The sequence below is a fragment of the Daucus carota genome, chromosome 8 (genome assembly GCF_001625215.2).
Source record: "Daucus carota subsp. sativus chromosome 8, DH1 v3.0, whole genome shotgun sequence".
Classification (NCBI taxonomy): domain Eukaryota; kingdom Viridiplantae; phylum Streptophyta; class Magnoliopsida; order Apiales; family Apiaceae; genus Daucus; species Daucus carota.
This window is the reverse complement of record NC_030388.2, coordinates 24,555,860-24,569,878: the sequence shown is the minus strand read 5'-3', so window position 1 is coordinate 24,569,878 and position 14,019 is coordinate 24,555,860. Positions and strand designations below refer to the sequence as shown.

The following is a 14,019-nucleotide window of genomic DNA, read 5'->3' as shown; positions in this document are numbered from 1 at the left end:
CTAAGAAAATAAATCTGAAAATCGGATGCAGAGTTGAGTACATTATCCATTGACAAAGTTTAGCAGTATATATGCAAGAACTTTAGATTGTAAGAAGAAAATGTTCCATTCCCTTGGAATTGGCCAAGTAAATAAACAGACAACTGCAGTAACCAATTTCGTCATTATACAAGAAAGCCTAAAAATTAATAAAATCAGAACATGAAAACTAAGTCACATGCAAGTCTTTTTAGCAGGTCCTGCTTCCTCGGCTTCAAATGACTTCCTTTTCCCCAATCCGCAACTCATGTTCTGCGTAGGCTGTTGCCATTGTTGCTGCGGTTGCTCCTGCACATTGTTGTTCACTTGCCCCAGTTTCTCCAATAGATCTGACCAAGAACCCGCATCAAGCAAATCCACAAAATTCAAAGACAGATCACTATTGGGCAGTGGCTGATCCATCATTGGCACATTGTCAACATTGTTGTCGTCTTGCCCCAATTCCTCCAATAAATCTGACCAAGAGCCCGCATCAAGCAAATTCTCTGAATTTAAAGGAACATCATGGTTGGGCAGTGGCTGATCCATCATCGGCACATTGTCTGCAGCATCTGACCAGAAATCATCACCAATTATATTTATATCCTCCAAGTCCAGATATACTTCGTCCTCAGACCCACCGTTGAAATCTGATAATACTGTCCCCATGTTTTGAAAACCCTCACCCATAATCACTGGTTGGGCAGCTTCTTCATTGTTGAGTCCCTGATCATCATTAAGTATATTCAGCCCCTGACCCTCTGGTTTTTCAACACAAGACCTGCCCCTTGCATCATCATATTGTGGCATGCCTTCATTAGGGATTGATCTTTGGTCAGAACCATCGAGACAAAGGGTATTCGTCGAGGCCAACAGATTCTGATAGACCATCTCAATCCTCTCTTCAATACATCTCTGATTCTCATAACTGAATCCACACGTACTAGAATCATCAATATTAGAGGCCACCTCCTTTCTTGGATCGCAGAAACTATTAACCAACACCGCCTTTTCCCTCTGATTACTATTAGAAGTAGTAGCAGATTTCTTCTTTGCTTTAGACTTGGTGCTGCCACGTCTTCCAGAAACATCTTTGGGGCAAACCTTGACAGTTTTCATCATATCAAGAGTGATACGACAAACCACATAATCCTCAATCCCCTTCAAGAGATACTCATGCATGTTCCAATAATACTGAACTCCATTCTTCAATCCATTAGTATCACTAATCTGAAAAACCAACATCCTCTTCTCCCCAATAGGATTATTATCACCATCCATGACGGCCTTACGACCCGTTTCAACATGCCACGTGCCACAACCTGCTGTCCTCACATAGTGTCCTTCACTCCCCTCACCAGATGATTCCTTATCTGCCATCTTTGTCAAACGAGTAAAGACATAAACAGATTTTTGTTTACCAAAGGTTATCCACTGAGTCGAAGAGTCACTGAAAATCTCCCATGGATTGGCGTTGGGACCGTAAATCTCCTTCTCCTGGATCACATCCCAAGAAAGTGTCCCCTGAATCTTGCGTTTCAAGTAGTCCTCCAACAACTCTTTGTCACTTGGGCAAAATTTATAGCCTACGGGAAGCTTTAAGGCCATAACTAATTTCTGATCCTGAAACCTTAAGACTTGAGAGGAGACTAGGTTAATTAATGTATGAGCGTGGTAAAACTTGCGTAGAAAGTAGCTAGTGAATTTAACAGAAGATTGGTTATATTTATAGGCGCCAGAGAGTCTTTTTAACCTTATCTGAAATCAGCCAGCTGGAAGAGAGATTATCTTGGGTCTTCATGCACAGCTGTAATTTATAATTTCGATCTTTTATATTTCTAATATAAAAACGGACCCTCGATTAATATCTTTTTATAATTACTTGCTGTGAAAGGTACTGAACCTGGGAACAAGCATCTTCTCCGAGAGATCACTGGATTTCGCAGACTGCTATATTTTATCTGCTGCAATCTGCGACTTTATCTTTACATGCATGCACCAACCTCACTGAAGGAATATGGTGTTAAGGATGAAGAAAGACTCTGCACAGCATAAGCGTATTGCAGCTTAATGTGTTGTGCTGTCATGAGAAGGGTGTAATTCTTAAGGATATCTCCTTTCCTCTCTTTCCCAGTGCAATGTTAAAACAATGATTTCAATTATTGAGCTCAAATGATTATAGTTTACCCTAGTTTTAGTATGATCTTGATTGAAATATAGTTGATATGCATACTTATACTAGAGTATTACTACTAAAATATATAGCTCACTTCCAAATAATTTACTCTCTGCTGCAATTAGTATTAAGAAACAATCACTGCACACAACATTGGGTAGCTAACATAATGAATCAAACGTCGCCTTAGTTGGCTGTATTCCATATAGACTACAAACAAATACTGAACTTCAATCTAGCAGTAAATTCTATTCTTCGTGACACTGAGCACAAAATCAAACGGCTGAGCGGCCTTGGATTACACCAGAACTTTCATCTTTCTGATGATCACCCCTTTTTTCATCAGAATTGGTTTTTGAACTAGTTGAATACTGACCATCAGTAGTAATAGAGGCATAAATAGCTACAATCAGAGCCAGCACGTAAATCACCAAAGCAATGGCAACGATAGTACCAAGACCCCATATAGCTCTCCTTGCTTCAGCACTTCCACAAGAATACAAGCCTATTCGGATCTGGACTATGTTAATGACCGAAAGTGTTAGCAAAATAATCCCACTAACAGAGGCACTGGCGGTCAAAATCAACAAAAAGTCCTTTAAATCAAATCTATCCTGAACCAACTTGAATCTATCACTATCCAAGCCCAGCAGTAGCTTTATCACTTTTGCAACAAGGCTTGATAAGAGGAAACAAGCAAAGGCCACAACTTCGTACAGAACCAGCATTTTAGCTACTCCAGGACCAGCATTACACTCTTCACGATTCTCCAGGCTGATAGCGCCTGGTGAAGCCTGAGACAAGCCCACAAACACCGCTAAAGTAAAAAGTGAATTAACGTTAACAAGATCATCCAGTGTTTTAATATGAGCTTCTCTCCTCTCTTTCTCCGCTTTTTTATGTTCATCACTCACCTTTGCATCATCTGGACTCACCTTTCCACCCATCTGCAATACAAAACCAAGAATGCAATCACTTTAATTTAAGAACACGTTTGCTATATCGATTAATACCAAGAATAGTACTTATGTTTTAGTTTATATTGATACTTGACCGGCCTGATATATATACGTGCAGGAGAAGAGGAGCAAACAAAACAACCACCGCGTAATCTGCAAGTAGCTAGTAAAATAAACTTGATTATGGATCATTCTTAGTCTTTAACACACATTGCCAAAACCAGTCAAAGTCTAATGAATCCAATATAACATGTTTTTGGTTGTGTTAATTTGATATAATTAGTAACAATTGGGTATTAATCAAGTTCCCAGAGGACAAAGTAATGGTCAGGCTTGAGATGAGTTGCTTTAGCTGATGTAATTTTTCTATATGTTCCAAATGAGGAGTTGTTACCTTGTTCCTTAAACTTCATTAACATTCGTTTTCACCAATTAATTTAAACAAACGTGTCTTATTTTAGCTGATTCTGCTTAATATTATTTACTAGTTGTTCGACCACGTGTAGGCGGCGCTGACTCATGAGGAAAATCAAGGCAGTTATCCTGGGTACATGGACTAAGAATTTAGAGAAATAATGTTTGAGTTCATTGTTAATGTCTTGTGTTGTGATTGGTTGAAATGAATAACATCGGAATGTTTAGACTATACATCAGGTCCGTGTTCCATACGCTGTGAAAGTTGGGATGATCTGGTATTTGTTTTTGGGGAGATAGTATGAACCACAAAGTGTAGTAGAATTGATGCTGGGTTCCAGCTAGTGGTGGCCAAACGAGACGGACGTGACGAGGCGAGACGAGTCGGAGGCGAGACGAGTTGATTGAAGGTGGACTCGGGGACGTCTCGTCCCAGGCTGGCGAGGCGAGGCGAGACGAGCCGAATCATACAATACTAAACTCGTGTCCAACTCGCGAGTTTGGCGAGTTGGGCGAGTTATATATAATTTTTTTTAAATGTTTGGGATTGCAGCAGAGTCCAGGGCCCTAGGCGGCCAACTCGTCTCGTGACGAGTTTACTTAAGCGGTAGGTAATAGGCAACAGCACAATGTCACAAACTTTTTTTTTTTTTTGTTGTCATATATTCTTATTTTTATTTTCGTTAATTTGGCAAGTATATTAATTACTTTGAATATTTCTAAATAGAAATAATTATAATTAGAAATGAAAATAGATAACATATAATAAAATATAATATAGTTATATAAATAAAAATATATTATAAATGACAAACGCACCTTTGATTCATCAAAAAATAAAACATATCTTATCAAAAAAGTCTATACATACATGCTTTTGACTATCTATTCTACGTACACTGCTAATCAAAAAGCCTCACCAGGAGGTGGGACCCAGACTTCACCACTCATCACTCCTCAGTCATCATTTGTGTAGTTACCCAGACAGAATGAGAGGGAGGTGTGAGAGACAGGGAGGGGGGTCGGGGTTTATATGGAAGTAGAGCAGACTCGCGTCTCCACGAGACGAGCCGAGACGTCTCGGCGAGTCGAGCCGAGACCTGCGAGATGAGTTGAGCGGCCGAGACGAAGCGGTAGCCGTGACGAACGTCCGTGCCGAGGCGTACCGAGCCCGAGTTGTGATATTCAATCCCGTGAACGCCTCGTATAGTTTACCGAGCCGAGCCGAGTTGAACTCGTCTCGTTACGATATCGTTTTTATGCGAGTTTTTATACGAGTCGAGACGAGTCGAGCCGTTTGAGCTCGTTCGTTTGGCCACCTCTAGTTCCAGCACACACTATGGCCGTTTAAGTTAGCTTAAAATAAGTGACTTCTGGCTTATATGATGGTGTTTGGCTACGGCTTTTAAGCCGACTTCTGGACTTATAAGTTAGAAGTACTTATTTTATACTGTTTGTGTAATAAGTCAAGAAGCACTTATAAAAAGCTAGGAATGCTAGCTTTTGTTTCAGGACTTCTGCTTATTTGACAAACACTTTAATCACTTATAAGTCTTGTCTGGCTTCTAACTTCTACTCCACTTATTTATTTTAAGCAAGAAGCACTTATTTTAAGCTCAGCCAAACGGTAGTAAAGAAATGGAGTAGAAGTGAGAAGTAAATAAGTTAATAAAGTGTTTGGAAAAAAAAAACAGAAGAGAGAAAAGTGTTTCTACTTCTTTACCCAAACGGGTCAAGAAAAGCAGAAGTCAGAAGTAACTTCGACTTTTTTAAAACAAACACCCCCTGTGTTTTAAAATCTCATAAATTAAAAACATGAATACCCTGCACAATCTCATAAAATTTATCATTTTATGAAATTATAAAAATTTCATTAGTATATTAGTATTTGAATGTCATCATATTTTAATAGATTTAAAATAATCTCAATTGAATATCATTAAAATTGTAAATATAATTCAAAATTATGATTTAATACCACCAGATTTTCTAATCTTAATTTTGGATATTATTATAAGACATTTAGGGGGTATATTCAATTCGGATTTTATAGAATCTTTTTTATTCATTAAATTCGAGGTTTTTCAACTTGGATTTTATAAAATGTATCAGAATCTTGAGTATTCAATTGAGATTTTAAATTATGCTAAAAAAATCCGATGATATTTAATCAAGATTTTAAATTATGTTTAAAAATCTGATGGTATTCAATTAAAATTGTTTAAACTCCATTAAAATCTGATGATAGTCAAATGTTGATGAATTTTCCGGACTTAATAAACTAATGGATTTTTATATATACATAAATAATATAAAAAATTTGTATACTAAATTAGCGTTAAAAAATACATTTTATTAATTAACATATAAAATATCAGTAATATATATATATATATATGGTAGCACTCCATAGCATACTCTCTTATACGGAGTTACGTAGCACACCATTATAAATATATACATAATATATAATCTATTATATTTTTTATGAAATATAATTGCAAATTTTGATTATTAAACCGAAAACGAAGTTATACAATTTTTTTATTCCAAAGATCATCTAAAATTATGCAATATCTCAACATGATTCTATAACAGAATAATAATCCTCCGTTGTAGAATCAGTTTCGAAAATATACTTTTTAAATCAAATTTTAAGTGTTAAATTACTTAAAATAGATTTATTTTATAGTATTTTATATTAGAATCACGTTTTATATGTATTCTATAACAGAATTTATAATAAAATTGATGATTTATAGTGGCGCACTATGTAACTCCATATAAGGAGTCCCTCTTTTGAATGTTAGCCTATATATATATATTACTTGTAATTCAATAATTAGACAATCAGAAAATTATTAAACCAACCGATTTAGTTCGGATCGGTTTAAATTTGGATAAACCATTCGGATCGGTACTAAGAAAAGAATTTGAATTAATTTGTTCCAAAAAAATATTTTATTAGATAAAGTCATAAAGAAAATCTACAATTCTTTGAGATTGATTTTGTTTTGACTCTTGTTTACCATCCTCGTTAGTCATTTCTCTGCCCCTCCGTAATCCAATTTTTTCCTGTGACCAGAACACACACAGAGATATATATCACATACATTGAAGATGGTGTGCAGAAGCTGCATGCTTGTGTTTGTAATCCTTGGGGCTTATGTAGCAGTCTCAGAATCTCTGAGATTTGATCTGGAATCAGGTCATTCCAAATGCATCTCTGAAGAGATCAGAGTGAATTCCATGACTGTTGGCAAGTATTCTATTGTTAATCCAAATGATAATCAGCCTCTCCCTGATTCTCAGAAAATCATTGTCAGGGTATGTTTTTTTCTTTACTCTTTCTTTTTCAACAGCCTTCTAATTATAGAATTTTTACTTTTGATTGAATTGGACAAATGGGTTCTGTAAAGATCTTGTTGGGTCCCTCTAGAAAGATATATAATGTTTGTTTGAAAAGAGAAAAAGGTGAATTATGACCAAGAATTGATCTTTTCTGGTGGGAGAGGTGATTTTTAGTTTCAAATCTAGAAATGGTCTGTGACTTTTGATTTAATCAAACAGAAGGGGTTCTTTATGGATTTTGTTGTGATTTATCGAAAGGGTGAAAATGATTATATTTGTGTTGCAAGAGAAAATGAAATTTTGATCGAGATTTGATCGTTTTGGTGGTAATAGTTTCCATTGTGTTGAGTGCAGGTATCATCTGAACATGGGAGAAGCTATCATTCTGCAGACAATGTGGAGTCTGGACAATTCAGTTTTCAGGCAGTGGAGTCGGGTGACTATGTTGCTTGCTTTTTGGCTGTCGAGCATAAGCCTGCTACTGCAATGACTGTTGATTTTGAATGGAAGTCTGGTATTGCTGCTAAAGATTGGACTAATGTTGCCAAAAAAGGCTCAGTCGATGTAAGCCTTTTTCTATCTCTTTCTGACACACCCGTGCACACACATTTGCATATGGAATGAAAATGAGTTCATTTAGCTAAAAGTTTAAGCAATGATTAAATGAATCTGTTATCTTCCGCTAAAAGTTTAAGCAATAATTAAATGAATCTGTTATCTTGAGCTAATTTAGGAGTGCCATTAGCCTATATAGCAACTCGCTTGTCTTGAGGATGTTGCCTTGTCTGTATGACCTATATGTAAGAGGTCTTTTTATGTGTATGCATTTCGTGTTAAGTAGCAATTGTAGGATTGTTTGCATGTTTTACGGCAACTTGTTGATAAATTTTTGGCGTAAATTGGTTTGTTTTTTAACGAAAATGTTTATTTTGCTTTATGATATGGATTTTTAAGCAAAGACTAGAGACCAAATGGATGCCCACTTTGATAACCCTGAAGAAAAAGCTCTGTTTCTACTATATATTATGGTCGGCATTGTTGCTTTTAGTGATTTGATTATGAAAACCATCAATAACTCATTTTAAGGAGATCTATAGCACCATGGAAACAACTGCAGTATATCTTTAATGTGATTTGTGATGTCATTCAAATATATGTGGGACATTGCAGGATGTTGATGCCTGAAAATAGTGGTGTAATAGTTGTATATATTAGTTTAAAGGGCAAGTAGACAGTAAGTAGATTTAGATCTCAAGCGCCTCTTCTAAATAGACAACCCTGGACTTGAACATAGGAGCATCTACATTTTGGGACTAGTTAATTAGTTACTACAGTGCTCGCCAACAAGTACTGCACCCGGGTTCCCTGTATCTGTGTGTGGTTTTATGCTGAAAGCTTATTTACCTGCCGTCATTGTCTATTACTGTTTTTTCTTTTATTTTATTTAAAATCTGTATCTAAAACTGGTTTAATCAAAGCCGCAACTTCAAATCAAATTATTGTTTAAGGTATGCATCATTTTTCTTTATTAACAGGCCATGGAATTGGAGGTGAAGAAACTCTTAGAAACTGTCACATCTGTCCATGAAGAAATGTTTTATCTTCGTGAAAGGTAATGACATTTTCCCCTTTAGGCATCTTTGTATATCCCTTTCGCTTTGTTTGAATAGTGTCCGATCCTTGTTGCAGGGAACAAGAGATGCAGAAACTTAATACAGCAACCAACTCCAGTATGAGTTGGCTCAGTTTGCTTTCACTTGTGATTTGCTTGTCTGTCTCGGGGCTGCAGGTGTGGCATCTAAAATCATTCTTTGAGAAGAAGAAGATTATTTAACTTGCATTCTTATGGTCTTGTATAAATTTAATCGAGCGCATAGCTTCAAATATTATGTTCTTTACGCCAAAATGTTTGACTTGAAGAATGTATAAAAATGGCAGTACTGCATAATTGCTCATCTCCCTGCCCCCATCCTTCTATGGAAGTTTTGAAGCTTAGGATAATTAGTTACGCGTTCTTAATGCATAGATCTTGATACAGGACACTAGGGCCATGTTTGTTTGTTAAAAGAATTATAATTTCCGGATAACTACATTATTTTCTTTAATTTATGGGGTCATTAATCCCATGGATTGTGTTGCAAACACTTTTTTTATATTTTCATGGAATTATAATATCTTCTCTCCTAAGATATTACCATCTCATAATAATGAACTAAAACAATAATGCGATGTGATAATAATCTTTTAAAATTTTTGGGTTATAATCTTTTAATACGAGACAACCTTGTTTTTTATTCTAGTAATATGAAAATCAATTGTTTTCAATGAGCGTTGCCATCCAATTTCCAATCTCGATTGTATTTTTGAAAATAAGTTTGAAAGTAGGGATATTTTTGCAAATTTTTCAAATATGACCGTATTGCTTGGTCCTTTATAAATAAGGGTACGTAAACACACATTAATGTATGCGGAAAAATACTTCTTTTTTTTTTTTTGCAGAAGGCAAAAAAATACTTGAGATCGATAGACTTGTAGAATAATCCTATTTTTTTTTCCCTACAATCACGAATTTTAGCCTACAATCTCAACCACTACATCCATCACCACCACTATTAAGAAGAATTTCGATAAAGATCAGTCACCACAAATCTTCACTTGAATTACAACATCGACTTTGTTGACTTCCATATTTCTCTGTTAAAAAGGAAAAAATAATATGAGAAAACTGTACATAAATGAATGAATATAACTAAAAAATTATGAATCGGGATTTTGAAAGACATGTGAACTAATTAAATAATGCATATTATTAGAATAAGTAATGATATTTCTGTATCCAAATATTTAGATAAATACTAATTAATCCAAAAAATAATAAATTGTGTCATTCTGAAAAAATAAAATTAGCTTGACAAACAACACTATTTGTTCATCTATTCTTGATTCAGATGTCTACTCATCTAGTAAATACTATTCAAATTTAACAAATGACTCTTTGGGATTATTAATAGTGATGATGATGAGGTTTATAAAAAGTTTATATAATTTTCATTCATTTAATCATTCTATCCAAAATACTTGAACTAGAAATATAATCACATATTCTGGGTGGAATACTCATTCCACTTCTCCATCATATTTTCTTACGGTCCCTGTAATCGTGATAGTAGCGTATGTGCCTGGGTGGTGTGATGGTGGTCGAGGAAGGCGTATGTGCCTGGGTGGTGTGATGGTGGTCGAGGAAGGTGTGTGGTGATAGTAGCGTGTGTGGTGTGGTGCTGGTCGAGGAAGGAGTGTGAGATGTTGGTTCGATGATTTTGTGATAGTAGCGCGTGTGGTGTGATATTGGTCGAGGAAGGAGTGTGGGATGCTGGTTCGATGATTTCTACTAAAGGGTTCTCGCTTGAGTTGTTCTGAGTCTATTATTTTAGTTAAAATATGATCAACTTAAAATGTGTAACTCAATTTACCTCAGCCAGATCTGGTGAACAAAGCAGGTTCATTAATACATGCTCAATGGTTATGTCCCAACTAACAAAGAGGGATCTATTTGGTGAAGCGGACAACACTTTCATAACTTATATGGGACAATATTTAACACTGACCTACGCTAACTCATATGTTAAGAAAATAAGCTCCAGTGATGATCTGTGGGAAGCGCGTCCCTGATTCTTTCTAGCCTCTTCAGAATCTCAATGAAAGAAGGTCTTTTGTTCATATCAGCTTTCCAGCAGTTGTCTGTCAGGCTGAAAATATTTACATCACAAACATTACAATTTAAAGGTTGTGCGGTGTATACAATTCGGGAGGACGGAGGGAGTAGATTTTACATACTCTTTTAGCTCAGGACTAAAACCTTTGGCCTTAAACGTGGGTCTGTGTCCTTCAGCTACATATTTGGCTGCTTCGTAAGGTTCATAGCCCGCTAACGGTGGTTCACCTTCCAACATCTTTAACAATTTTCGTAATCAGGTGAAGAACTGACAGAAGTATCCTGACAATTCTTTTAAAAGATTTTGGAAAATAGAATCTTACCTCGTAGAGTATCATTGCAAAAGAAAAAACATCGACCTTCTTATCATATTTACGGTGCTTAAAAACTTCGGGTGCCATGTACCGATCTTTTAAATTGAAAAAGAAGAAAGAGTGATGAACAACAGTAAAAAATTGATGTAAATGGCAACGGAATAATTGCATAAACACTCACAACTTCCGGTCTCGCCAGTCATTTTGTATACATCATGAGAATGTTGAACCCTGATAAGCTTGCTTAGTCCGAAGTCCCCGACTTTTAGATGTTCGGCACTTGAGTTAACCAGAAGTACATTTCTGAAAAAATCATGAAAGTCGGTCACAATGGTTCGAAAAAGGATATTTGCCTGCATTAGCAATTCATATCAAGACAAAAGCTACTAACCTTGGTTTTAAGTCTCTGTGAATTATAACATTAGGCTCATTATGAAGATAAGCCATACCTCTGCAACATCAAATTTACAATTCTCAATACTAGAACAATCGATCGTCAGAAACAGAAGACGAAAAAAGTACCTGGCAATGTCTAATGCAAAGCTAACTGCTACTGCTGGACTAAGCGCGCCCTTCTCCTTTAGATATTGATGAAGATCACCCTACAACCATATATAAGAAAAATGCCAACGGGATTTCAAGACTACTTCTAAATCACAGCCAACTAGGGTACAAAATTAAAATACATAAATTGCTGTGATTTACCCCTCGTAAGTATTCAGTAATTAACATTAGTGGTTTCCTTTCTGTAACTGCTCCAAGAAATTGCACAATATTAGGGTGGCGAAGCTTAACGAGCAAATTCACCTCATGCCTGAAGTCCTGACTGAATACCAGTAGAGAAGAAAAGATCACATAAGCTTGTGCCATATAAAAATCATTGATCCATAATCAAATTAAGCAGATAATCAAAATAAGACATGATAAAATGATGCATTAGACATGTACACACATAGGATTATGCCATATAAGAAGTGGATATATACATCACTAATCTGTCATCTGAAAGATTTGGAAGAATTCTCTTCACAGCTACAGGTGTTCCACGCCAAAATGCTTTCAGAATCTCGCCAAAGGACCCCTAAAACAGTTAAAAGAACTAATTTAGAAGACTGCCATCAACTGTAGCAGCTTTAATCAGTATTTTAGCAATAATGATCAATGATTTTAACCGAAATATAACAATTAATGATTTTAACAGATATATAAAAAGACCTTTCCAATAATGATCGCACTTGAGAAGTCCAGTTCAGTGGGCTCCACTTCCCAGTCACATTTATTAGGTAAAGGAGGTGCAACAGGCTTTGGTTCAAAATGGCTACCATTTTGACCCTGCAGAACACCAATATATCTCAGCAAAGAATGCATAAGAAACTCGAAACAGAAGGATATTAACAACCCAGAAAAGTATATTTAGCAGCTGTGGATATATATTATAAAATCCTGCTAACTATCATTTGTGAGCTCTCAAAGTGCTTACAAGAGACCACTTCAACGATTTCAAAGAATGTAGAATGTGCTCAAGAAAAGCTCATAAAGGGGCTCACTTCTAAATCTGATTTCTAATATGTCTCAATAATTCAGTGAGAAAATTACGGTCAGCCCACATTTTTGTTAACATTCTTCAATTGAACAATGAAAGACAAACATGCACATTGGCCACATACACCAAACTTACATAAGATAGACCGCCATAGGACTTCAATAACTCAATCATCTGATGCTTTTTAGCTCCTTCTGCATCTGCTAAAGGCTGTCACAATAATCAGGTACTTAAATCAATCCTCAAAGATCATCAGCAGACTTAGCAGTCACATCAAAAGAATACAAATTCAAATATATATATACAAGCATTAAACTAGCAATTAGACTACTCAACAGCATATTCACTAATTCCCTAAAATTAACAATATATATAAGCATTACATTAGCAATTAGGCTACTCCCTGGTAATAAACTTCGCAACTTAATAACTATTTTTTTTAACTAGAAACATTGCAGAAGCATTCAAAACTTATTACATCTAATCGATATTCAATATTAGATATTTAGCCATTTCTGTCTATAACATGCATACATTAGCAACAATATGTTTAGATCAGTCCCTGGCAATAAACTTTACGACAATAATCCATAACATTATACATTTGTTCTGTCGATTCTCTTAATTAGAACATGCATTGAAACACATATTTTATATTATAGACTTTAGGGATGAACCATGGGAACTAAGAAAAATTACAGAACGGCAACATAGACCAAGCACAAAACGAAAATGTTATGACAGTTTTATGGTCTTTACCGCATGATACTCATATTTTTTATGCATGAATGAAGAACGATAAAACTTACAGTGTTTTTCCAGCGATCTTGACAATTAACATCTGCACCGAACTCAAGTAAGCATTTGGCAACCTCAATCCAACCATGAAGTGAAGCTACATGCAGTGGAGTACGATGATCATAATCCCTAGCTAGAACAAGCATCCGATCTTCCTGCAACAGCTTTCTCACCGCTGATGCATCATTTTGATGAGCATGCCATAATATCATAGATGTTCGGCTCACTTTTGCCTTGCCTTTCTTCTTTGCAGCTGCTGCCGCATTGTTTCCATCACCGGAGGTTCCACTCATTTGTAATCAGGCTAGAATTAAGGGCAATGGAGGTGTGGATATGGAATGCAACTAAAAATATGTATATGTATCTAAGAGTGTGTGTATAGAATTATTTTTGTATGGTTTAGTTACTATTATTGGCATTTTGCATTTGGATTTTGGTGATAATTATTTGGATGGCTGAGCTATGTTTAGTACATTTTGGCACTTCTAAAACAATGATTAATTGATTGATTGGCATTGCTGGTTCCAGTTTAAAAGTAGTTTGTGCATCCTTTCATAGTTAAGAAAATTATGGTTTGTTCTGTAACTATATAACATTAGTTATTAATTAGTTAAGAAAGTTATGCAGTGCGCAACACAAATTACAGAACTTGTTAATATCAGAGTAACAAGTTACATAACACTTGATTGCTAAAATAATGTCATTTTACATATAATAAGCCATAAATTACTATA

The 14,019-nt window shown here is 35.6% G+C and overlaps 4 protein-coding genes across 5 annotated transcripts; 1 reads left to right on the top strand and 3 right to left on the bottom strand.

Moving 5' to 3' along the window:
• Nucleotides 1-213: 213 nt before the first annotated feature.
• Nucleotides 214-1,626, bottom strand: LOC108198409 (NAC domain-containing protein 7-like). The gene has a single exon (XM_017366163.1). The coding sequence runs from the start codon at nucleotides 1,624-1,626 to the stop codon at nucleotides 214-216; it is 1,413 nt and encodes a 470-aa protein (XP_017221652.1).
• Nucleotides 1,627-2,288: 662 nt separating this feature from the next.
• On the bottom strand, nucleotides 2,289-3,244 carry LOC108199036 (uncharacterized). The gene has a single exon (XM_017366797.2). It carries the CDS (start codon nucleotides 3,139-3,141, stop codon nucleotides 2,470-2,472), a length of 672 nt encoding a protein of 223 aa, XP_017222286.1. The 5' UTR covers nucleotides 3,142-3,244; the 3' UTR covers nucleotides 2,289-2,469.
• A 3,289-nt stretch (nucleotides 3,245-6,533) lies between these two features.
• Nucleotides 6,534-8,939, top strand: LOC108197746 (transmembrane emp24 domain-containing protein p24delta7). The gene is made up of 4 exons (XM_017365442.2): nucleotides 6,534-6,894; nucleotides 7,273-7,482; nucleotides 8,454-8,530; nucleotides 8,608-8,939. Exons 1-4 carry the CDS (start codon nucleotides 6,688-6,690, stop codon nucleotides 8,750-8,752), a joined length of 639 nt encoding a protein of 212 aa, XP_017220931.1. The 5' UTR covers nucleotides 6,534-6,687; the 3' UTR covers nucleotides 8,753-8,939.
• Nucleotides 8,940-9,444: 505 nt separating this feature from the next.
• On the bottom strand, nucleotides 9,445-13,699 carry LOC108200032 (serine/threonine-protein kinase VIK). 2 transcript variants are annotated; one of them, XM_017368091.2, is made up of 12 exons: nucleotides 13,297-13,699; nucleotides 12,623-12,697; nucleotides 12,160-12,276; nucleotides 11,931-12,025; nucleotides 11,650-11,770; nucleotides 11,467-11,546; nucleotides 11,336-11,395; nucleotides 11,126-11,247; nucleotides 10,954-11,039; nucleotides 10,753-10,868; nucleotides 10,524-10,664; nucleotides 9,445-9,612 (listed from the first exon to the last, which is right to left on the bottom strand). In XM_017368091.2, exons 1-11 carry the CDS (start codon nucleotides 13,576-13,578, stop codon nucleotides 10,541-10,543), a joined length of 1,278 nt encoding a protein of 425 aa, XP_017223580.1. In that variant the 5' UTR covers nucleotides 13,579-13,699; the 3' UTR covers nucleotides 9,445-9,612; nucleotides 10,524-10,540. The 2 variants fall into 2 exon arrangements, with proteins under 2 accessions (XP_017223580.1, XP_017223579.1); XM_017368090.2 differs by lacking the exon at nucleotides 9,445-9,612 and having other exon boundaries at nucleotides 10,358-10,664; nucleotides 13,297-13,698.
• Between the last annotated feature and the right edge of the window lie 320 nt (nucleotides 13,700-14,019).